General features: G+C 38.9%; 1 protein-coding gene across 1 annotated transcript in view; it reads left to right on the top strand.

Moving 5' to 3' along the window:
* The window catches only part of LOC131986221 (nesprin-2-like), a 31066-nt gene extending 7265 nt beyond the window's left edge, over positions 1-23801 (top strand). Inside the window, exons 4-5 of the mRNA XM_059351073.1 lie at positions 776-23596; positions 23772-23801. Of these exons, the coding sequence (XP_059207056.1) occupies positions 776-23596; positions 23772-23801 (22851 nt within the window). The remainder of the gene's footprint in view (positions 1-775; positions 23597-23771) is intronic.
* The last annotated feature ends 121 nt before the right edge of the window (positions 23802-23922 follow it).

Genomic DNA, 23922 nt, shown 5'->3' with positions numbered 1-23922 from the left:
TATATGTTTATTTAAGGTATCATATTGTGACAGCTTTCTTGTCAACACTTCAATGTGCTCTTATTTTGAAAGCTACTTGTTTAGTAACAGGAATGAACTCATGCAGATATGCTACACAGTGGCCCGGGCCGCTGCAGCCAGTGCTGCTACAGCTGCAGAGAAAGGTCCAGCTACTGCTGCTGCTAAATGCATCTGACTGAAGGGCTTGTTGTTTTTCTTCTCATAATTTCCCTGTGACTACTATGGATTTCTTCCCCCTTCTAGTCTCTCAGCCCTCCGTTTTTTTTAACCATTCAGTCAACCAAAAAAATAAAATTAGTTTGGCGCGAAAGACCTGTCTGGCCAAGGTGTGACCGATCGATTATTTGACAGCAGAGGGGGCCATTGGGCTATCAGTCAAGCACAAACATTTTTTTTAAAGATTAATTTAAAAATCATTTAAAAAAAGTTTGTTTGGTCCAAGAGACCTGCCAACCCACCGGGCATCTCCATGGTATACCAGATGGCCATTCCAGTCCTGCATTGCACAGTTGTAGGAAAAATAAGTTTGCTGATTATTGGAGGCATAATTCTAAATTGAAAATTAAAGTGTGAAGATCTGTTTTGCACACATTATTGCTTTTAACTCAAGTAAGTACTCACTTAATATAAACAAGTACATTTTTTAAAATATTTTTTATTTCTTATAATTTAACTTACAATTACAGTTAAACAGTTAGAAATTCTTTGATTTTTTGTAAAAATAATGACAAGTCTTTCTTTCTTTTTTGTGAAGGATAAGATGACTTCCATGAAAATTCAGGTCAGCAAATGGGTCTTGAATGAATCTACAGCCAAAAATACATTTCCAAGGATTACAGCTAAACTTCAAGAACCAAAGAACGACACAGTCAGAGACCATCTCAAACATCAAACATTTGAAATTGCAACTGACAAAGAAGAAGCAGCATGTATAACAAATGAAACCTGGTCTATGCAACAATCGATAACATTAGAAGAACAGCATCAAGATATAGAGGTAAAAGATCAAGAGCACATGCATTCAGAGTACAAACAGCGACAAGCCTTTTTTACAGTGGACGCACAGGAAGAGCAGAATATTTTATTACAGATGCCGACAAAAATGTATGAAGACACATTAATGGATTATGATCAGGCAGAATTAGTGATACCTGGAAGAGAAATTAAAGAAGTGCAAAGGCAGATGTACAAACTCAAGGAGAGAGAGGAGAAAATAAGGGAGCAAATAAAGTATGCTATGGAGAACATGGAGGAAAAAAATGAAGGCATTAAAATGCTCATTATGGAAATAAATGACCTGCAGAGCCAAAAGCCAGAGACTGAAAATGGGTTACAAATTACAGTCATGGACAGCACCAATGTTTTTAAACATGAAGCAGTTAAATATGAAGTAAAAGTGCACAAACAGGGGACTGACAATAAGGCTGAACAAGAATGTATTGCAGATTTTCAGATGGAGATGGAAGAACGAAGACGGAAGTCAGTAGAAAATATGCAGACACATACTGAGGAGATAGACGGATGTTCTGACAGAAAAGACACAAGAAGTTCTGATATACAAAGACTTAGGGCAGAGATTTATAGAACACAAGAAATCATGAGACTAGTGTTTGAAAATCAAGCTGAAGAAAGTCTTATTAACAAAGATCATAAGGATGAAGAAACTGGAATTAAAGGATTTCTACAAGACATGAAACAGTTTCAAGAGCTTTTGAAACAATTAAAAACTGCAATAGTGCAAAGGCAAATGCATGTCAGAGAAGAAATGAGCAACATGAGATTGATGAAAACCTTGGTGAAAAAACAGAAAAGAAAACTGGATCAGAGATTAGAGAATACTTTGAGAGAGAGAGGTGAATCTGATATTTTAAAAATAAAAATGCAGAGACAAACTGAACTGACGGAGCAGAAAATTGCAAAACTTAGGAGCACTGTAGAGAGAATTGTCGCTAAGACAAAACAGAAAAGAGAAGACATGGAGATTATTTTGACAGGCACCAAAGTAAAAATGAGGAAGTTGGAAGACCTTAACTCTACAATTGAGACTTTAAAACAAGATGTGAAGAACAGCCATCTTTTATTATCCCAGGAAAGAGCTTACTGTGAAAAACTTAACTCTGAAATCCAGCAGGAAAAAGATCACGTGAGAGAGGAGGGAGACATAGCAAGACTCGCCAAAATAACAAAGAAAAGAATGGGCAAAGAAATTGAGGAAAAGGAAAAAGAAATGATCAGACTCAGATCAAAATTGGAGAAACTGGAAAAGGATATCAAACTGAAAATGGATAGTTTGGATCAGAAAAACTGTGAAATTGAACAACTGAAAAAGGCTATAAATGAAAAAGTGGAACAAAAGACTGAGAGAGAAGAGATTGAGATTCTGAAACAAGAGATACGAGTAGAAAAGGAGAATGTGGGAATAGAAAGACAACAAGCTGAGGCACAAAAGCATGAGATTGAAAGACAGAAGCAGGAGCTTGATGACAGGCTGCAACTGACTAAAAGAGAAATAAGAGAGTTGGAGCTGCTGAAAGCAGAGCTGGAAATAAAGAAAAAGGAAAATCAAAAGATATTTAGAAAAAGCATGCGAAAAAAGGAAAAGAGTGAAATAAAGTGGAATGAAATACATAGAGAAAATGTAGAACTGACAGATGAGAACAAAGAGAGAAGAAGAGGATTAGACCAAAGGCCGGAAGCCATGAGAGAGGGGGATGAGTGTGAAATGTTGAAGATGAAAGTACAATGGCAGAAGGAAGAGCAGGCTGAAGAGAAGCAGGGTTTAAAAGAGCAGACTAGTGCTGTGCAAGTAGAAAGGAAACAAGAAAAACAAGAGGTGACAAGCATCAGGGAGGAAGTGGAAATGACACTCCAAAGCTCAAAAGCCAGAAGTTTTGTTATTGACCTTGAAAACATTAGACAAAAGATTAATGTAGATTTGGAAATAATGAGAAGAGAAATGGCAATGCTGGAACATGTAAATGTACATTGGGGCAAACAAAGAGAAGAGCTCAAAGCAGTAAATGCTGAGAACAGGAATCTAAGAAACAATATGATCCAAATAAAATATCAGGTAAAGATGGATTTTGAAAAAATGACCATGAAAGCAAAAGTGGAGGTGGATCAAATGGTCCACATGAGGGGTGAAATCCAAAAACAAAAACAGGAGCTTGACATCAGACGAGAAAAAGTTAAAAGAGAAGGAAGAGAGATTGAAGTGATGAAGTCCGAGTTGGAGATGGAAAAAAGACTAAATCAACGGATGATCCAAAAAGGCATTCGAAAAGAGCAAGAAGCTAAAAAGATGTGGGCTGAGGTCAAAGGAGAAAAAGATGCCCTCAAGAAGGTAATGCAGAAAAGTAAGAAAGAGCTTGAACAACGGCTAGAGAGGATCAACAGAGAACGGGATGAACTAGAGATCATGCAAATCAAGATGCAGAGAGAAAAGAATGTGAGCAAAGGAGGAGTGGAGGAGTCCAGAATGGTCACTATGACAGAAGTTTCACATCCAATTCAGAAGCACTGGAAACTAATTCGGAAACCGGAATGGGAGCTGATGAGGACTGACATCCTGAAACAAAGGGAGACTTTAGAACAAGAGAAAACAGAAATTGGAGAGAAACTGGAACTGATGGAGAAGGATGCTATGATCACCATCAGTGAAGACAGGGAACAAGTCAATCAGATGAAGAGTAGCACAGACGGGGACAGACAAATGTTTGAGAATGAAAAGGACAGAATGGAAGGAGAAAGGTCTGAGCTGAAAATGAGACACAATCAACTCTTTAGTCAAATGAAATCCGTTGTAGCACTGAGGGAAAAACTTCAACAGATAAATGATAAAAGAGACCAGTTGGAAATCAGACAGACTGAGCTGCAAAAGCAGAAAGAACAAACAGACATTCTTCTTCATGAGATATATAGAGAAAAAAACAACATTAAACATCTGAAAACTCAGCTTCAGGTAGAAGAAAACAGACTACAGAAAGCCATGGACATGATTACCTCCAAACAAGAAGAACAAGAACTCAAAGAAGAGCAGTTGAAGAGACAAACACAAGAATTGGAAAGCACTGAGACCAGTTTACTTTTGGAAAGAGAGGAACTGGAACTGATGAGGAAGGATGTCAACAAGAAGAAAGAAGAGGTTGAAGCTGCCATGATCACCATCAGTGAAGACAGAGAACAAGTCAAAGATCAACTCTTCAGTCAAATGAAATCTGTTGAGGCACTGAGGGAAAAACTTCAACAGCTGAATGAAAAAGTGCGTGAAAAAATGAAAACCAAATTCATCATCCTAGAACAAAACAATCAAGATGTCATCAAACAGGTCAATGTTTTGGAGCAAAAATATCAGGCTCTGGATAAACAAAAAGAAGTAATGTTGCGTCACACAGAGACATTACAGAGAGAACGAGAAGGTTTGAAAAGTGTGTTGTCAGAAGTTGTCGTTCAGAGACTAGAAGAACTGAGGTCACAGCTGAAGCAATACAGAGAGGATCTGGATAGAGAGAGGGGTATGATGGACAAAGAGAGACTGGACTTTGAGCTGGTGAGGTCTGACATCCTGAAACAAAGGGACAGTTTAGAACAAGACAAAACAGATATAACTGAGGAAAGAGACCAGTTGAAAATCAAACAGACTGAGCTACAAAAGAAGAAAGAACAAACAGACATTCTTCTTGATGAGATAAATAGAGAGAAAAACAACATAAAACATCTGACAAGTCAGCTTAATGCTGAACAAGAGAGACTTCAGAAAACCATGAACATGAATACCTCCAAACAAGAAGAACAAGAACTCAAAGAAGAGCAGTTGAAGAGACAAACACAAGAATTGGAAAGCACTAAGACCAGTTTACTTTTGGAAAGAGAGGAACTGGAACTGATGAGGAAGGATGTCAACAAGAAGAAAGAAGAGGTTGAAGCTGCCATGATCACCATCAGTGAAGTCAGAGAACAAGTCAATCAGATGAAGAGTAGCACAGACGGGGACAGACAAATGTTTGAGAATAAAAAGGACAGAATGGAAGAAGAAAGGTCTGAGCTGAAAATGAGACAAGATCAACTCTTCAGTCAAATGAAATATGTTGAAACACTGACGGAAAAACTTCAACAGATGAATGACAAGATGAGTGAAGACCTGAACATTTTTATGGAGAGATTACAACAAAACAATGAGTATGTAGTAATGATGTGCACTGTATTGGAACAAAAGTGCACAGCATTAAAAGTGCAGAAAGAAAGCATGTCTTCTTACATTGAACTGCTTGAGAAAGAAAAGAAAAGGCTGATGAGTATAATGTCTGACATGGTCAATCAGAAAGAAGACATGGAAAATCAATGGAAGCAGAAGTTTGAGCTGGAGGAACAAGATCTTAAGAAACTGAGGGCAGAACTGAAGCAACACAGGGGAGATGTGGATAGACAGAGTGAGATGATGAACAAAGAGAAACAGGACTTGGAGCTGATGAGGTCTGACATCCTGAAACAAAGGGACAGTTTAGAACAAGAGAAAACAGATATAAATGAGGAAAGAGACCAGCTGGAAATCAAACAGACTGAGTTGCTAAAGCAGAAAGAACAAACAGACATTCTCGTTGATGAGATAAATAGAGAGAAAACCAACATTAAACATCTGAAAACTCAGCTTCAGGCAGAAGAAAACAGACTACAGAAAGCCATGGACATGATTACCTCCAAACAAGAAGAACAAGAACTCAAAGAAGAGCAGTTGAAGAGACAAACACAAGACTTGGAAAGCACTAAGACCAGTTTACTTTTGGAAAGAGAGGAACTGGAACTGATGAGGAAGGATGTCAACAAGAACAAAGAAGAGGTTGAAGCTGCCATGATCACCATTAGTGAAGACAGAGAACAACTAAATCAGATGAAGAGTAGCACAGACAGGGACAGACAAATGTTTGAGAATGAAAAGGACAGAACGGAAGGAGAAAGGTCTGAGCTGAAAATGAGATCAGATCAACTCTTCACTCAAATGAAATCTGTTGGAGCACTGATGGAAAAACTTCAACAGCTGAATGAAAAAGTGCATGAAAAAATGAAAAGCAAATTCATCATTCTAGGACAAAACAACCAAGATGTAGTCAAACAGGTTGATGTTTTGAAGCAAAAACATCAGGCTCTGGATACACAAAAAGAAATAATGTTGTGTCACACAGAGACATTACAGAGAGAACGAGAAGGACTGAAAAGTGTGTTGTCAGAAGTTGTCGCTCAGAGAGTAGAAATGGAAAATCAACTGCAACAAGAGGATTTGGTGGAAAAGACAAGACTTGCAGAACTGAAGTCACAGCTGAAGCAATACAGAGAGAATCTGGATAAAGAGAGGGGTATGATGGACAAAGAGAGACTGGACTTGGAGCTGATGAGGTCTGACATCCTGAAACAAAGGGACAGTTTAGAACAAGACAAAACAGATATAACTGAGGAAAGAGACCAGTTGAAAATCAAACAGACTGAGCTACAAAAGAAGAAAGAACAAACAGACATTCTTCTTGATGAGATAAAAAGAGAGAAAAAAAATATAAAACACCTGACAAGTCAGCTTGATGCTGAACAAGAGAGACGTCAGAAAGCAATGAACATGAATACCTCCAAACAAGAAGAACAAGAATTCAAAGAAGAGCAGTTGAAGAGACAAACACAAGAATTGGAAAGCACTAAGACCAGTTTACTTTTGGAAAGAGAGGAACTGGAACTGATGAGGAAGGATGTCAACAAGAAGAAAGAAGAGGTTGAAGCTGCCATGATCACCATCAGTGAAGACAGAGAACAAGTAAATCAGATGAAGAGTAGCACAGACAGGGACAGACAAATGTTTGAGAATGAAAAGGAGAGAATGGAAGGAGAAAGGTCTGAGCTGAAAATGAGACAAGATCAACTCTTCACTCAAATGAAATCTGTTGGAGCACTGAGGGAAAAACTTCAACAGATAAATGACAAAAGAGACCAGTTGGAAATCAGACAGACTGAGCTGCAAAAGCAGAAAGAACAAACAGACATTCTTCTTCATGAGATCTATAGAGAGAAAACCAACATGAAACATCTGACAAATCAGCTTCACGCTGAACAAGAGAGACTTCAGATTGCCATGGACATGATTACCTCCAAACAAGAAGCACAAGAACTCAAAGAAGAGCAGTTGAAGACACAAACACAAGAATTGGAAAGCACTGAGACCAGTTTACTTTTGGAAAGAGAGGAACTGGAACTGATAAGGAAGGACCTGAACAAGAAGAAAGAAGAGGTTGAAGCTGCCATGATCACCATCAGTGAAGACAGAGAACAAGTCAAAGATCAACTCTTCAGTCAAATGAAATCTGTTGAAGCACTGAGGGAAAAACTTCAACAGCTGAATGAAAAAGTGCATGAAAAAATGAAAAGCAAATTTATCATTCTAGGACAAAACAACCAAGATGTAATCAAACAGGTCGATGTTTTGGAGCAAAAATATCAGGCTCTGGAAAAACAAAAAGAAACAATGTTGCGTCACACAGAGACATTACAGAGAGAACGAGAAGGGCTGAAAAGTGTGTTGTCAGAAGTTGTCGCTCAGAGAGTAGAAATGGAAAATCAACTGCAACAAGAGGATTTGGTGGAAAAGACAAGACTTGGAGAACTGAAGTCACAGCTGAAGCAATACAGAGAGAATCTGGATAAAGAGAGGGGTATGATGGACAAAGAGAGACTGGACTTGGAGCTGGTGAGGTCTGACATCCTGAAACAAAGGGACAGTTTAGAACAAGACAAAACAGATATAACTGAGGAAAGAGACCAGTTGAAAATCAAACAGACTGAGCTACAAAAGAAGAAAGAACAAACAGACATTCTTCTTGATGAGATAAATAGAGAGAAAAACAACATAAAACATCTGACAAGTCAGCTTAATGCTGAACAAGAGAGACTTCAGAAAACCATGAACATGAATACCTCCAAACAAGAAGAACAAGAACTCAAAGAAGAGCAGTTGAAGAGACAAACACAAGAATTGGAAAGCACTAAGACCAGTTTACTTTTGGAAAGAGAGGAACTGGAACTGATGAGGAAGGATGTCAACAAGAAGAAAGAAGAGGTTGAAGCTGCCATGATCACCATCAGTGAAGTCAGAGAACAGGTCAATCAGATGAAGAGTAGCACAGACGGGGACAGACAAATGTTTGAGAATAAAAAGGACAGAATGGAAGAAGAAAGGTCTGAGCTGAAAATGAGACAAGATCAACTCTTCAGTCAAATGAAATATGTTGAAGCACTGACGGAAAAACTTCAACAGATGAATGACAAGATGAGTGAAGACCTGAACATTTTTATGGAGAGATTACAACAAAACAATGAGTATGTAGTAATGATGTGCACTGTATTGGAACAAAAGTGCACAGCATTAAAAGTGCAGAAAGAAAGCATGTCTTCTTACATTGAACTGCTTGAGAAAGAAAAGAAAAGGCTGATGAGTATAATGTCTGACATGGTCAATCAGAGAGAAGACATGGAAAATCAATGGAAGCAGAAGTTTGAGCTGGAGGAACAAGATCTTAAGAAACTGAGGGCAGAACTGAAGCAACACAGGGGAGATGTGGATAGACAGAGTGAGATGATGAACAAAGAGAAACAGGACTTGGAGCTGATGAGGTCTGACATCCTGAAACAAAGGGACAGTTTAGAACAAGAGAAAACAGATACAAATGAGGAAAGAGACCAGCTGGAAATCAAACAGACTGAGTTGCTAAAGCAGAAAGAACAAACAGACATTCTCGTTGATGAGATAAATAGAGAGAAAACCAACATTAAACATCTGAAAACTCAGCTTCAGGCAGAAGAAAACAGACTACAGAAAGCCATGGACATGATTACCTCCAAACAAGAAGAACAAGAACTCAAAGAAGAGCAGTTGAAGAGACAAACACAAGAATTGGAAAGCACTAAGACCAGTTTACTTTTGGAAAGAGAGGAACTGGAACTGATGAGGAAGGATGTCAACAAGAAGAAAGAAGAGGTTGAAGCTGCCATGATCACCATCAGTGAAGACAGAGAACAAGTCAAAGATCAACTCTTCACTCAAATGAAATCTGTTGGAGCACTGATGGAAAAACTTCAACAGCTGAATGAAAAAGTGCATGAAAAAATGAAAAGCAAATTCATCATTCTAGGACAAAACAACCAAGATGTAGTCAAACAGGTTGATGTTTTGAAGCAAAAACATCAGGCTCTGGATACACAAAAAGAAATAATGTTGTGTCACACAGAGACATTACAGAGAGAACGAGAAGGACTGAAAAGTGTGTTGTCAGAAGTTGTCGCTCAGAGACTAGAAATGGAAAATCAACTGCAACAAGAGGATTTGTTGGAAAAGACAAGACTTGGAGAACTGAAGTCACAGCTGAAGCAATACAGAGAGAATCTGGATAGAGAGAGGGGTATGATGGACAAAGAGAGACTGGACTTGGAGCTGATGAGGTCTGAAATCCTGAAACAAAGGGACAGTTTAGAACAAGACAAAACAGATATAACTGAGGAAAGAGACCAGTTGAAAATCAAACAGACTGAGCTACAAAAGAAGAAAGAACAAACAGACATTCTTCTTGATGAGATAAAAAGAGAGAAAAAAAACATGAAACATCTGACAAATCAGCTTCACGCTGAACAAGAGAGACTTCAGATTGCCATGGACATGATTACCTCCAAACAAGAAGCACAAGAACTCAAAGAAGAGCAGTTGAAGACACAAACACAAGAATTGGAAAGCACTGAGACCAGTTTACTTTTGGAAAGAGAGGAACTGGAACTGATAAGGAAGGACCTGAACAAGAAGAAAGAAGAGGTTGAAGCTGCCATGATCACCATCAGTGAAGACAGAGAACAAGTAAATCAGATGAAGAGTAGCACAGACAGGGACAGACAAATGTTTGAGAATGAAAAGGAGAGAATGGAAGGAGAAAGGTCTGAGCTGAAAATGAGACAAGATCAACTCTTCACTCAAATGAAATCTGTTGGAGCACTGAGGGAAAAACTTCAACAGATAAATGACAAAAGAGACCAGTTGGAAATCAGACAGACTGAGCTGCAAAAGCAGAAAGAACAAACAGACATTCTTCTTCATGAGATCTATAGAGAGAAAACCAACATGAAACATCTGACAAATCAGCTTCACGCTGAACAAGAGAGACTTCAGATTGCCATGGACATGATTACCTCCAAACAAGAAGCACAAGAACTCAAAGAAGAGCAGTTGAAGACACAAACACAAGAATTGGAAAGCACTGAGACCAGTTTACTTTTGGAAAGAGAGGAACTGGAACTGATAAGGAAGGACCTGAACAAGAAGAAAGAAGAGGTTGAAGCTGCCATGATCACCATCAGTGAAGACAGAGAACAAGTCAAAGATCAACTCTTCAGTCAAATGAAATCTGTTGAAGCACTGAGGGAAAAACTTCAACAGCTGAATGAAAAAGTGCATGAAAAAATGAAAAGCAAATTTATCATTCTAGGACAAAACAACCAAGATGTAATCAAACAGGTCGATGTTTTGGAGCAAAAATATCAGGCTCTGGAAAAACAAAAAGAAACAATGTTGCGTCACACAGAGACATTACAGAGAGAACGAGAAGGGCTGAAAAGTGTGTTGTCAGAAGTTGTCGCTCAGAGAGTAGAAATGGAAAATCAACTGCAACAAGAGGATTTGGTGGAAAAGACAAGACTTGGAGAACTGAAGTCACAGCTGAAGCAATACAGAGAGAATCTGGATAAAGAGAGGGGTATGATGGACAAAGAGAGACTGGACTTGGAGCTGGTGAGGTCTGACATCCTGAAACAAAGGGACAGTTTAGAACAAGACAAAACAGATATAACTGAGGAAAGAGACCAGTTGAAAATCAAACAGACTGAGCTACAAAAGAAGAAAGAACAAACAGACATTCTTCTTGATGAGATAAATAGAGAGAAAAACAACATAAAACATCTGACAAGTCAGCTTAATGCTGAACAAGGGAGACTTCAGAAAACCATGAACATGAATACCTCCAAACAAGAAGAACAAGAACTCAAAGAAGAGCAGTTGAAGAGACAAACACAAGAATTGGAAAGCACTAAGACCAGTTTACTTTTGGAAAGAGAGGAACTGGAACTGATGAGGAAGGATGTCAACAAGAAGAAAGAAGAGGTTGAAGCTGCCATGATCACCATCAGTGAAGTCAGAGAACAAGTCAATCAGATGAAGAGTAGCACAGACGGGGACAGACAAATGTTTGAGAATAAAAAGGACAGAATGGAAGAAGAAAGGTCTGAGCTGAAAATGAGACAAGATCAACTCTTCAGTCAAATGAAATATGTTGAAGCACTGACGGAAAAACTTCAACAGATGAATGACAAGATGAGTGAAGACCTGAACATTTCTATGGAGAGATTACAACAAAACAATGAGTATGTAGTAATGATGTGCACTGTATTGGAACAAAAGTGCACAGCATTAAAAGTGCAGAAAGAAAGCATGTCTTCTTACATTGAACTGCTTGAGAAAGAAAAGAAAAGGCTGATGAGTATAATGTCTGACATGGTCAATCAGAGAGAAGACATGGAAAATCAATGGAAGCAGAAGTTTGAGCTGGAGGAACAAGATCTTAAGAAACTGAGGGCAGAACTGAAGCAACACAGGGGAGATGTGGATAGACAGAGTGAGATGATGAACAAAGAGAAACAGGACTTGGAGCTGATGAGGTCTGACATCCTGAAACAAAGGGACAGTTTAGAACAAGAGAAAACAGATACAAATGAGGAAAGAGACCAGCTGGAAATCAAACAGACTGAGTTGCTAAAGCAGAAAGAACAAACAGACATTCTCGTTGATGAGATAAATAGAGAGAAAACCAACATTAAACATCTGAAAACTCAGCTTCAGGCAGAAGAAAACAGACTACAGAAAGCCATGGACATGATTACCTCCAAACAAGAAGAACAAGAACTCAAAGAAGAGCAGTTGAAGAGACAAACACAAGAATTGGAAAGCACTAAGACCAGTTTACTTTTGGAAAGAGAGGAACTGGAACTGATGAGGAAGGATGTCAACAAGAAGAAAGAAGAGGTTGAAGCTGCCATGATCACCATCAGTGAAGACAGAGAACAAGTCAAAGATCAACTCTTCACTCAAATGAAATCTGTTGGAGCACTGATGGAAAAACTTCAACAGCTGAATGAAAAAGTGCATGAAAAAATGAAAAGCAAATTCATCATTCTAGGACAAAACAACCAAGATGTAGTCAAACAGGTTGATGTTTTGAAGCAAAAACATCAGGCTCTGGATACACAAAAAGAAATAATGTTGTGTCACACAGAGACATTACAGAGAGAACGAGAAGGACTGAAAAGTGTGTTGTCAGAAGTTGTCGCTCAGAGACTAGAAATGGAAAATCAACTGCAACAAGAGGATTTGTTGGAAAAGACAAGACTTGGAGAACTGAAGTCACAGCTGAAGCAATACAGAGAGAATCTGGATAGAGAGAGGGGTATGATGGACAAAGAGAGACTGGACTTGGAGCTGATGAGGTCTGAAATCCTGAAACAAAGGGACAGTTTAGAACAAGACAAAACAGATATAACTGAGGAAAGAGACCAGTTGAAAATCAAACAGACTGAGCTACAAAAGAAGAAAGAACAAACAGACATTCTTCTTGATGAGATAAAAAGAGAGAAAAAAAACATGAAACATCTGACAAATCAGCTTCACGCTGAACAAGAGAGACTTCAGATTGCCATGGACATGATTACCTCCAAACAAGAAGCACAAGAACTCAAAGAAGAGCAGTTGAAGACACAAACACAAGAATTGGAAAGCACTGAGACCAGTTTACTTTTGGAAAGAGAGGAACTGGAACTGATAAGGAAGGACCTGAACAAGAAGAAAGAAGAGGTTGAAGCTGCCATGATCACCATCAGTGAAGACAGAGAACAAGTAAATCAGATGAAGAGTAGCACAGACAGGGACAGACAAATGTTTGAGAATGAAAAGGAGAGAATGGAAGGAGAAAGGTCTGAGCTGAAAATGAGACAAGATCAACTCTTCACTCAAATGAAATCTGTTGGAGCACTGAGGGAAAAACTTCAACAGATAAATGACAAAAGAGACCAGTTGGAAATCAGACAGACTGAGCTGCAAAAGCAGAAAGAACAAACAGACATTCTTCTTCATGAGATCTATAGAGAGAAAACCAACATGAAACATCTGACAAATCAGCTTCACGCTGAACAAGAGAGACTTCAGATTGCCATGGACATGATTACCTCCAAACAAGAAGCACAAGAACTCAAAGAAGAGCAGTTGAAGACACAAACACAAGAATTGGAAAGCACTGAGACCAGTTTACTTTTGGAAAGAGAGGAACTGGAACTGATAAGGAAGGACCTGAACAAGAAGAAAGAAGAGGTTGAAGCTGCCATGATCACCATCAGTGAAGACAGAGAACAAGTCAAAGATCAACTCTTCAGTCAAATGAAATCTGTTGAAGCACTGAGGGAAAAACTTCAACAGCTGAATGAAAAAGTGCATGAAAAAATGAAAAGCAAATTTATCATTCTAGGACAAAACAACCAAGATGTAATCAAACAGGTCGATGTTTTGGAGCAAAAATATCAGGCTCTGGAAAAACAAAAAGAAACAATGTTGCGTCACACAGAGACATTACAGAGAGAACGAGAAGGGCTGAAAAGTGTGTTGTCAGAAGTTGTCGCTCAGAGAGTAGAAATGGAAAATCAACTGCAACAAGAGGATTTGGTGGAAAAGACAAGACTTGGAGAACTGAAGTCACAGCTGAAGCAATACAGAGAGAATCTGGATAAAGAGAGGGGTATGATGGACAAAGAGAGACTGGACTTGGAGCTGGTGAGGTCTGAAATCCTGAAACAAAGGGACAGTTTAGAACAAGACAAAACAGATATAACTGAGGAAAGAGACCAGTTGAAAATCAAACAGACTGAGCTACAAAAGAAGAAAGAACAAACAGACATTCTTCTTGATGAGATAAAAAGAGAGAAAAAAAACATGAAACATCTGACAAATCAGCTTCACGCTGAACAAGAGAGACTTCAGATTGCCATGGACATGATTACCTCCAAACAAGAAGCACAAGAACTCAAAGAAGAGCAGTTGAAGACACAAACACAAGAATTGGAAAGCACTGAGACCAGTTTACTTTTGGAAAGAGAGGAACTGGAACTGATAAGGAAGGACCTGAACAAGAAGAAAGAAGAGGTTGAAGCTGCCATGATCACCATCAGTGAAGACAGAGAACAAGTAAATCAGATGAAGAGTAGCACAGACAGGGACAGACAAATGTTTGAGAATGAAAAGGAGAGAATGGAAGGAGAAAGGTCTGAGCTGAAAATGAGACAAGATCAACTCTTCACTCAAATGAAATCTGTTGGAGCACTGAGGGAAAAACTTCAACAGATAAATGACAAAAGAGACCAGTTGGAAATCAGACAGACTGAGCTGCAAAAGCAGAAAGAACAAACAGACATTCTTCTTCATGAGATCTATAGAGAGAAAACCAACATGAAACATCTGACAAATCAGCTTCACGCTGAACAAGAGAGACTTCAGATTGCCATGGACATGATTACCTCCAAACAAGAAGCACAAGAACTCAAAGAAGAGCAGTTGAAGACACAAACACAAGAATTGGAAAGCACTGAGACCAGTTTACTTTTGGAAAGAGAGGAACTGGAACTGATAAGGAAGGACCTGAACAAGAAGAAAGAAGAGGTTGAAGCTGCCATGATCACCATCAGTGAAGACAGAGAACAAGTCAAAGATCAACTCTTCAGTCAAATGAAATCTGTTGAAGCACTGAGGGAAAAACTTCAACAGCTGAATGAAAAAGTGCATGAAAAAATGAAAAGCAAATTTATCATTCTAGGACAAAACAACCAAGATGTAATCAAACAGGTCGATGTTTTGGAGCAAAAATATCAGGCTCTGGAAAAACAAAAAGAAACAATGTTGCGTCACACAGAGACATTACAGAGAGAACGAGAAGGGCTGAAAAGTGTGTTGTCAGAAGTTGTCGCTCAGAGAGTAGAAATGGAAAATCAACTGCAACAAGAGGATTTGGTGGAAAAGACAAGACTTGGAGAACTGAAGTCACAGCTGAAGCAATACAGAGAGAATCTGGATAAAGAGAGGGGTATGATGGACAAAGAGAGACTGGACTTGGAGCTGGTGAGGTCTGACATCCTGAAACAAAGGGACAGTTTAGAACAAGACAAAACAGATATAACTGAGGAAAGAGACCAGTTGAAAATCAAACAGACTGAGCTACAAAAGAAGAAAGAACAAACAGACATTCTTCTTGATGAGATAAATAGAGAGAAAAACAACATAAAACATCTGACAAGTCAGCTTAATGCTGAACAAGAGAGACTTCAGAAAACCATGAACATGAATACCTCCAAACAAGAAGAACAAGAACTCAAAGAAGAGCAGTTGAAGAGACAAACACAAGAATTGGAAAGCACTAAGACCAGTTTACTTTTGGAAAGAGAGGAACTGGAACTGATGAGGAAGGATGTCAACAAGAAGAAAGAAGAGGTTGAAGCTGCCATGATCACCATCAGTGAAGTCAGAGAACAAGTCAATCAGATGAAGAGTAGCACAGACGGGGACAGACAAATGTTTGAGAATAAAAAGGACAGAATGGAAGAAGAAAGGTCTGAGCTGAAAATGAGACAAGATCAACTCTTCAGTCAAATGAAATATGTTGAAGCACTGACGGAAAAACTTCAACAGATGAATGACAAGATGAGTGAAGACCTGAACATTTCTATGGAGAGATTACAACAAAACAATGAGTATGTAGTAATGATGTGCACTGTATTGGAACAAAAGTGCACAGCATTAAAAGTGCAGAAAGAAAGCATGTCTTCTTACATTGAACTGCTTGAGAAAGAAAAGAAAAGGCTGATGAGTATAATGTCTGACATGGTCAATCAGAGAGAAGACATGGAAAATCAATGGAAGCAGAAGTTTGAGCTGGAGGAACAAGATCTTAAGAAACTGAGGGCAGAACTGAAGCAACACAGGGGAGATGTGGATAGACAGAGTGAGATGATGAACAAAGAGAAACAGGACTTGGAGCTGATGAGGTCTGACATCCTGAAACAAAGGGACAGTTTAGAACAAGAGAAAACAGATACAAATGAGGAAAGAGACCAGCTGGAAATCAAACAGACTGAGTTGCTAAAGCAGAAAGAACAAACAGACATTCTCGTTGATGAGATAAATAGAGAGAAAACCAACATTAAACATCTGAAAACTCAGCTTCAGGCAGAAGAAAACAGACTACAGAAAGCCATGGACATGATTACCTCCAAACAAGAAGAACAAGAACTCAAAGAAGAGCAGTTGAAGAGACAAACACAAGAATTGGAAAGCACTAAGACCAGTTTACTTTTGGAAAGAGAGGAACTGGAACTGATGAGGAAGGATGTCAACAAGAAGAAAGAAGAGGTTGAAGCTGCCATGATCACCATCAGTGAAGACAGAGAACAAGTCAAAGATCAACTCTTCACTCAAATGAAATCTGTTGGAGCACTGATGGAAAAACTTCAACAGCTGAATGAAAAAGTGCATGAAAAAATGAAAAGCAAATTCATCATTCTAGGACAAAACAACCAAGATGTAGTCAAACAGGTTGATGTTTTGAAGCAAAAACATCAGGCTCTGGATACACAAAAAGAAATAATGTTGTGTCACACAGAGACATTACAGAGAGAACGAGAAGGACTGAAAAGTGTGTTGTCAGAAGTTGTCGCTCAGAGACTAGAAATGGAAAATCAACTGCAACAAGAGGATTTGTTGGAAAAGACAAGACTTGGAGAACTGAAGTCACAGCTGAAGCAATACAGAGAGAATCTGGATAGAGAGAGGGGTATTATGGACAAAGAGAGACTGGACTTGGAGCTGATGAGGTCTGAAATCCTGAAACAAAGGGACAGTTTAGAACAAGACAAAACAGATATAACTGAGGAAAGAGACCAGTTGAAAATCAAACAGACTGAGCTACAAAAGAAGAAAGAACAAACAGACATTCTTCTTGATGAGATAAAAAGAGAGAAAAAAAACATGAAACATCTGACAAATCAGCTTCACGCTGAACAAGAGAGACTTCAGATTGCCATGGACATGATTACCTCCAAACAAGAAGCACAAGAACTCAAAGAAGAGCAGTTGAAGACACAAACACAAGAATTGGAAAGCACTGAGACCAGTTTACTTTTGGAAAGAGAGGAACTGGAACTGATAAGGAAGGACCTGAACAAGAAGAAAGAAGAGGTAGAAGCTGCCATGATCACCATCAGTGAAGACAGAGAACAAGTAAATCAGATGAAGAGTAGCACAGACAGGGACAGACAAATGTTTGAGAATGAAAAGGAGAGAATGGAAGGAGAAAGGTCTGAGCTGAAAATGAGACAAGATCAACTCTTCACTCAAATGAAATCTGTTGGAGCACTGAGGGAAAAACTTCAACAGATGAATGACAAAAGAGACCAGTTGGAAATCAGACAGACTGAGCTGCAAAAACAGAAAGAACAAACAGACATTCTTCTTGATGAGATAAATAGAGAGAAATCCAACATTAAACATCTGAAAACTCAGCTTCAGTCAGAAGAAAACAGACTACAGAAAGCCAAGGACATGATTACCTCCAAAGAAGAAGAACAAGAATTCAAAGAAGAGCAGTTGAAGAGACAAACACAAGAATTGGAAAGCACTAAGACCAGTTTACTTTTGGAAAGGGAGAAACTGGAACTGATGGAGAAGGATCTCAACAAGAAGAAAGAAGAGGTTGAAGCTGCCATGATCACCATCAGTGAAGTCAGAGAACAAGTCAATCAGATGAAGAGTAGCACAGACGGAGACAGTCAAATGTTTAAGAATGAAAAGGAGAGAATGGAAGGAGAAAGGTCTGAGCTGAAAATGAGACATGATCAACTCTTCAGTCAAATGAAATCCGTTGTAGCACTGAGGGAAAAATTTCAACAGATAAATGACAAAAGAGACCAGTTGGAAATCAGACAGACTGAGGTGCAAAAGCAGAAAGAACAAACAGACATTCTTCTTCATGAGATCTATAGAGAGAAAACCAACATGAAACATCTGACAAATCAGCTTCACGCTGAACAAGAGAGACTTCAGATTGCCATGGACATGATTACCTCCAAACAAGAAGCACAAGAACGCAAAGAAGAGCAGTTGAAGAGACAAACACAAGAATTGGAAAGCACTGAGACCAGTTTACTTTTGGAAAGAGAGGAACTGGAACTGATGAGGAAGGACCTCAACAAGACGAAAGACGAGGTTGAAGCTGCCATGATCACCATCAGTGAAGACAGAGAACAAGTCAAAGATCAACTCTTCAGTCAAATGAAATCTGTTGAAGCACTGAGGGAAAAACTTCAACAGCTGAATGAAAAAGTGCATGAAAAAATGAAAAGCAAATTCATCATTCTAGGACAAAACAACCAAGATGTAGTCAAACAGGTCGATGTTTTGGAGCAAAAATATCAGGCTCTGGAAATACAAAAAGAGACAATGTTGCGTCACACAGAGACATTACAGAGAGAACGAGAAGGACTGAAAAGTGTGTTGTCAGAAGTTGTCGCTCAGAGACTAGAAATGGAAAATCAACTGCAACAAGAGGATTTGTTGGAAAAGACAAGACTTGGAGAACTGAAGTCACAGCTGAAGCAATACAGAGAGAATCTGGATAAAGAGAGGGGTATGATGGACAAAGAGAGACTGGACTTGGAGCTGATGAGGTCTGACATCCTGAAACAAAGGGACAGTTTAGAACAAGACAAAACAGATATAACTGAGGAAAGAGACCAGTTGAAAATCAAACAGACTGAGCTACAAAAGAAGAAAGAACAAATAGACATTCTTCTTGATGAGATAAAAAGAGAGAAAAAAAACATAAAACACCTGACAAGTCAGCTTGATGCTGAACAAGAGAGACGTCAGAAAGCAATGAACATGAATACCTCCAAACAAGAAGAACAAGAATTCAAAGAAGAGCAGTTGAAGAGACAAACACAAGAATTGGAACGCACTAAGACCAGTTTACTTTTGGAAATAGAGGAACTGGAACTGATGAGGAATGATGTCAACAAGAAGAAAGAAGAGGTTGAAGCTGCCATGATCACCATCAGTGAAGACAGAGAACAAGTAAATCAGATGAAGAGTAGCACAGACAGGGACAGACAAATGTTTGAGAATGAAAAGGACAGAATGGAAGGAGAAAGGTCTGAGCTGAAAATGAAACAAGATCAACTCTTCACTCAAATGAAATCTGTTGGAGCACTGAGGGAAAAACTTCAACAGATGAATGACAAAAGAGACCAGTTGGAAATCAGACAGACTGAGCTGCAAAAACAGAAAGAACAAACAGACATTCTTCTTGATGAGATAAATAGAGAGAAATCCAACATTAAACATCTGAAAACTCAGCTTCAGTCAGAAGAAAACAGACTACAGAAAGCCATGGACATGATTACCTCCAAACAAGAAGCACAAGAACGCAAAGAAGAGCAGTTGAAGAGACAAACACAAGAATTGGAAAGCACTGAGACCAGTTTACTTTTGGAAAGAGAGGAACTGGAACTGATGAGGAAGGACCTCAACAAGACGAAAGACGAGGTTGAAGCTGCCATGATCACCATCAGTGAAGACAGAGAACAAGTCAAAGATCAACTCTTCAGTCAAATGAAATCTGTTGAAGCACTGAGGGAAAAACTTCAACAGCTGAATGAAAAAGTGCATGAAAAAATGAAAAGCAAATTCATCATTCTAGGACAAAACAACCAAGATGTAGTCAAACAGGTCGATGTTTTGGAGCAAAAATATCAGGCTCTGGAAATACAAAAAGAGACAATGTTGCGTCACACAGAGACATTACAGAGAGAACGAGAAGGACTGAAAAGTGTGTTGTCAGAAGTTGTCGCTCAGAGACTAGAAATGGAAAATCAACTGCAACAAGAGGATTTGTTGGAAAAGACAAGACTTGGAGAACTGAAGTCACAGCTGAAGCAATACAGAGAGAATCTGGATAAAGAGAGGGGTATGATGGACAAAGAGAGACTGGACTTGGAGCTGATGAGGTCTGACATCCTGAAACAAAGGGACAGTTTAGAACAAGACAAAACAGATATAACTGAGGAAAGAGACCAGTTGAAAATCAAACAGACTGAGCTACAAAAGAAGAAAGAACAAACAGACATTCTTCTTGATGAGATAAAAAGAGAGAAAAAAAACATAAAACACCTGACAAGTCAGCTTGATGCTGAACAAGAGAGGCGTCAGAAAGCAATGAACATGAATACCTCCAAACAAGAAGAACAAGAATTCAAAGAAGAGCAGTTGAAGAGACAAACACAAGAATTGGAACGCACTAAGACCAGTTTACTTTTGGAAATAGAGGAACTGGAACTGATGAGGAATGATGTCAACAAGAAGAAAGAAGAGGTTGAAGCTGCCATGATCACCATCAGTGAAGACAGAGAACAAGTAAATCAGATGAAGAGTAGCACAGACAGGGACAGACAAATGTTTGAGAATGAAAAGGACAGAATGGAAGGAGAAAGGTCTGAGCTGAAAATGAGACAAGATCAACTCTTCACTCAAATGAAATCTGTTGGAGCACTGAGGGAAAAACTTCAACAGATGAATGACAAAAGAGACCAGTTGGAAATCAGACAGACTGAGCTGCAAAAACAGAAAGAACAAACAGACATTCTTCTTGATGAGATAAATAGAGAGAAATCCAACATTAAACATCTGAAAACTCAGCTTCAGTCAGAAGAAAACAGACTACAGAAAGCCATGGACATGATTACCTCCAAACAAGAAGCACAAGAACTCAAAGAAGAGCAGTTGAAGACACAAACACAAGAATTGGAAAGCACTGAGACCATTTTACTTTTGGAAAATGAGGAACTGGAACTGATGAGGAAGGACCTCAACAAGAAGAAAGAAGAGGTTGAAGCTGCCATGATCACCATCAGTGAAGACAGAGAACAAGTCAAAGATCAACTCTTCACTCAAATGAAATCTGTTGGAGCACTGAGGGAAAAACTTCAACAGCTGAATGAAAAAGTGCATGAAAAAATGAAAAGCAAATTCATCATTCTAGGACAAAACAACCAAGATGTAGTCAAACAGGTCGATGTTTTGGAGCAAAAATATCAGGCTCTGGAAAAACAAAAAGAAACAATGTTGCGTCACACAGAGACATTACAGAGAGAACGAGAAGGACTGAAAAGTGTGTTGTCAGAAGTTGTCGCTCAGAGACTAGAAATGGAAAATCAACTGCAACAAGAGGATTTGTTGGAAAAGACAAGACTTGGAGAACTGAAGTCACAGCTGAAGCAATACAGAGAGAATCTGGATAAAGAGAGGGGTATGATGGACAAAGAGAGACTGGACTTGGAGCTGATGAGGTCTGACATCCTGAAACAAAGTGACAGTTTAGAACAAGACAAAACAGATATAACTGAGGACAGAGACCAGTTGAAAATCAAACAGACTGAGCTACAAAAGAAGAAAGAACAAACAGACATTCTTCTTGATGAGATAAATAGAGAGAAAAACAACATAAAACACCTGACAAGTCAGCTTGATGCTGAACAAGAGAGACTTCAGAAAGCCATCAACATGAATACCTCCAAACAAGAAGAACAAGAATTCAAAGAAGAGCAGTTGAAGAGACAAACACAAGAATTGGAAAGCACTAAGACCAGTTTACTTTTGGAAAGAGAGGAACTGGAACTGATGAGGAAGGATGTCAACAAGAAGAAAGAAGAGGTTGAAGCTGCCATGATCACCATCAGTGAAGACAGAGAACAAGTCATTCAGATGAAGAGTAGCACAGACAGGGACAGACAAATGTTTGAGAATGAAAAGGAGAGAATGGAAGGAGAAAGGTCTGAGCTGAAAATGAGACAAGATCAACTCTTCAGTCAAACGAAATCTGTTGAAACACTGAGGGAAAAACTTCAACAGTTGACTGAAAAAGTGCTTGAAAAAGTGAAAACCAAATTCATCACCCTAAAACAAAACAATCAAGATGTAGACAAACAGGTCGATGTTTTGGAGCAAAAATATCAGGCTCTGGATAAACAAAATGAAATAATGTTGCGTCACACAGAGACATTACAGAGAGAACGAGAAGGGTTGAAAATCGTGTTGTCAGAAGTTGTCGCTCAGAGACTACAAATGGAGAATCGACTGAAACAAGAGGATTTGTTGGAAAAAGCACATCCTGGAGAAATGAATTCACAGCTGAAGCAATACAGAGAAGATCTGTATAGAGAGAGGGGTATGATGGACAAAGAGAAACTGGACTTGGAGCTGATGAGGTCTGACATCCTGAAACAAAGGGACAGTTTAGAACAAGACAAAACAGATATAACTGAGGAAAGAGACCAGTTGAAAATCGAAAAGACTGAGCTACAAAAGAAGAAAGAACAAACAGACATTCTTCTTGACGAGACAAAAAGAGAGAAAAAAAACATAAAACACCTGACAAGTCAGCTTGATGCTGAACAAGAGAGACTTCAGAAAGCCATGAACACGAATACCTCCAAACAAGAAGAACAAGAATTCAAAGAAGAGCAGTTGAAGGACAGAATGGAAGAAGAAAGGTCTGAGCTGAAAATGAGACAAGATCAACTCTTCAGTCAAATGAAATATGTTGAAGCACTGACGGAAAAACTTCAACAGATGAATGACAAGATGAGTGAAGACCTGAACATTTTTATGGAGAGATTACAACAAAACAATGAGTATGTAGTAATGATGTGCACTGTATTGGAACAAAAGTGCACAGCATTAAAAGTGCAGAAAGAAAGCATGTCTTCTTACATTGAACTGCTTGAGAAAGAAAAGAAAAGGCTGATGAGTATAATGTCTGACATGGTCAATCAGAGAGAAGACATGGAAAATCAATGGAAGCAGAAGTTTGAGCTGGAGGAACAAGATCTTAAGAAACTGAGGGCAGAACTGAAGCAACACAGGGGAGATGTGGATAGACAGAGTGAGATGATGAACAAAGAGAAACAGGACTTGGAGCTGATGAGGTCTGACATCCTGAAACAAAGGGACAGTTTAGAACAAGAGAAAACAGATACAAATGAGGAAAGAGACCAGCTGGAAATCAAACAGACTGAGTTGCTAAAGCAGAAAGAACAAACAGACATTCTCGTTGATGAGATAAATAGAGAGAAAACCAACATTAAACATCTGAAAACTCAGCTTCAGGCAGAAGAAAACAGACTACAGAAAGCCATGGACATGATTACCTCCAACCAAGAAGAACAAGAACTCAAAGAAGAGCAGTTGAAGAGACAAACACAAGAATTGGAAAGCACTAAGACCAGTTTACTTTTGGAAAGAGAGGAACTGGAACTGATGAGGAAGGATGTCAACAAGAAGAAAGAAGAGGTTGAAGCTGCCATGATCACCATCAGTGAAGACAGAGAACAAGTCAAAGATCAACTCTTCACTCAAATGAAATCTGTTGGAGCACTGATGGAAAAACTTCAACAGCTGAATGAAAAAGTGCATGAAAAAATGAAAAGCAAATTCATCATTCTAGGACAAAACAACCAAGATGTAGTCAAACAGGTTGATGTTTTGAAGCAAAAACATCAGGCTCTGGATACACAAAAAGAAATAATGTTGTGTCACACAGAGACATTACAGAGAGAACGAGAAGGACTGAAAAGTGTGTTGTCAGAAGTTGTCGCTCAGAGACTAGAAATGGAAAATCAACTGCAACAAGAGGATTTGTTGGAAAAGACAAGACTTGGAGAACTGAAGTCACAGCTGAAGCAATACAGAGA

The sequence above is a fragment of the Centropristis striata genome, chromosome 15, assembly GCF_030273125.1.
Source record: "Centropristis striata isolate RG_2023a ecotype Rhode Island chromosome 15, C.striata_1.0, whole genome shotgun sequence".
Classification (NCBI taxonomy): Eukaryota; Metazoa; Chordata; class Actinopteri; order Perciformes; family Serranidae; genus Centropristis; species Centropristis striata.
This window is presented reverse-complemented; position numbering and strand designations above follow the sequence as displayed.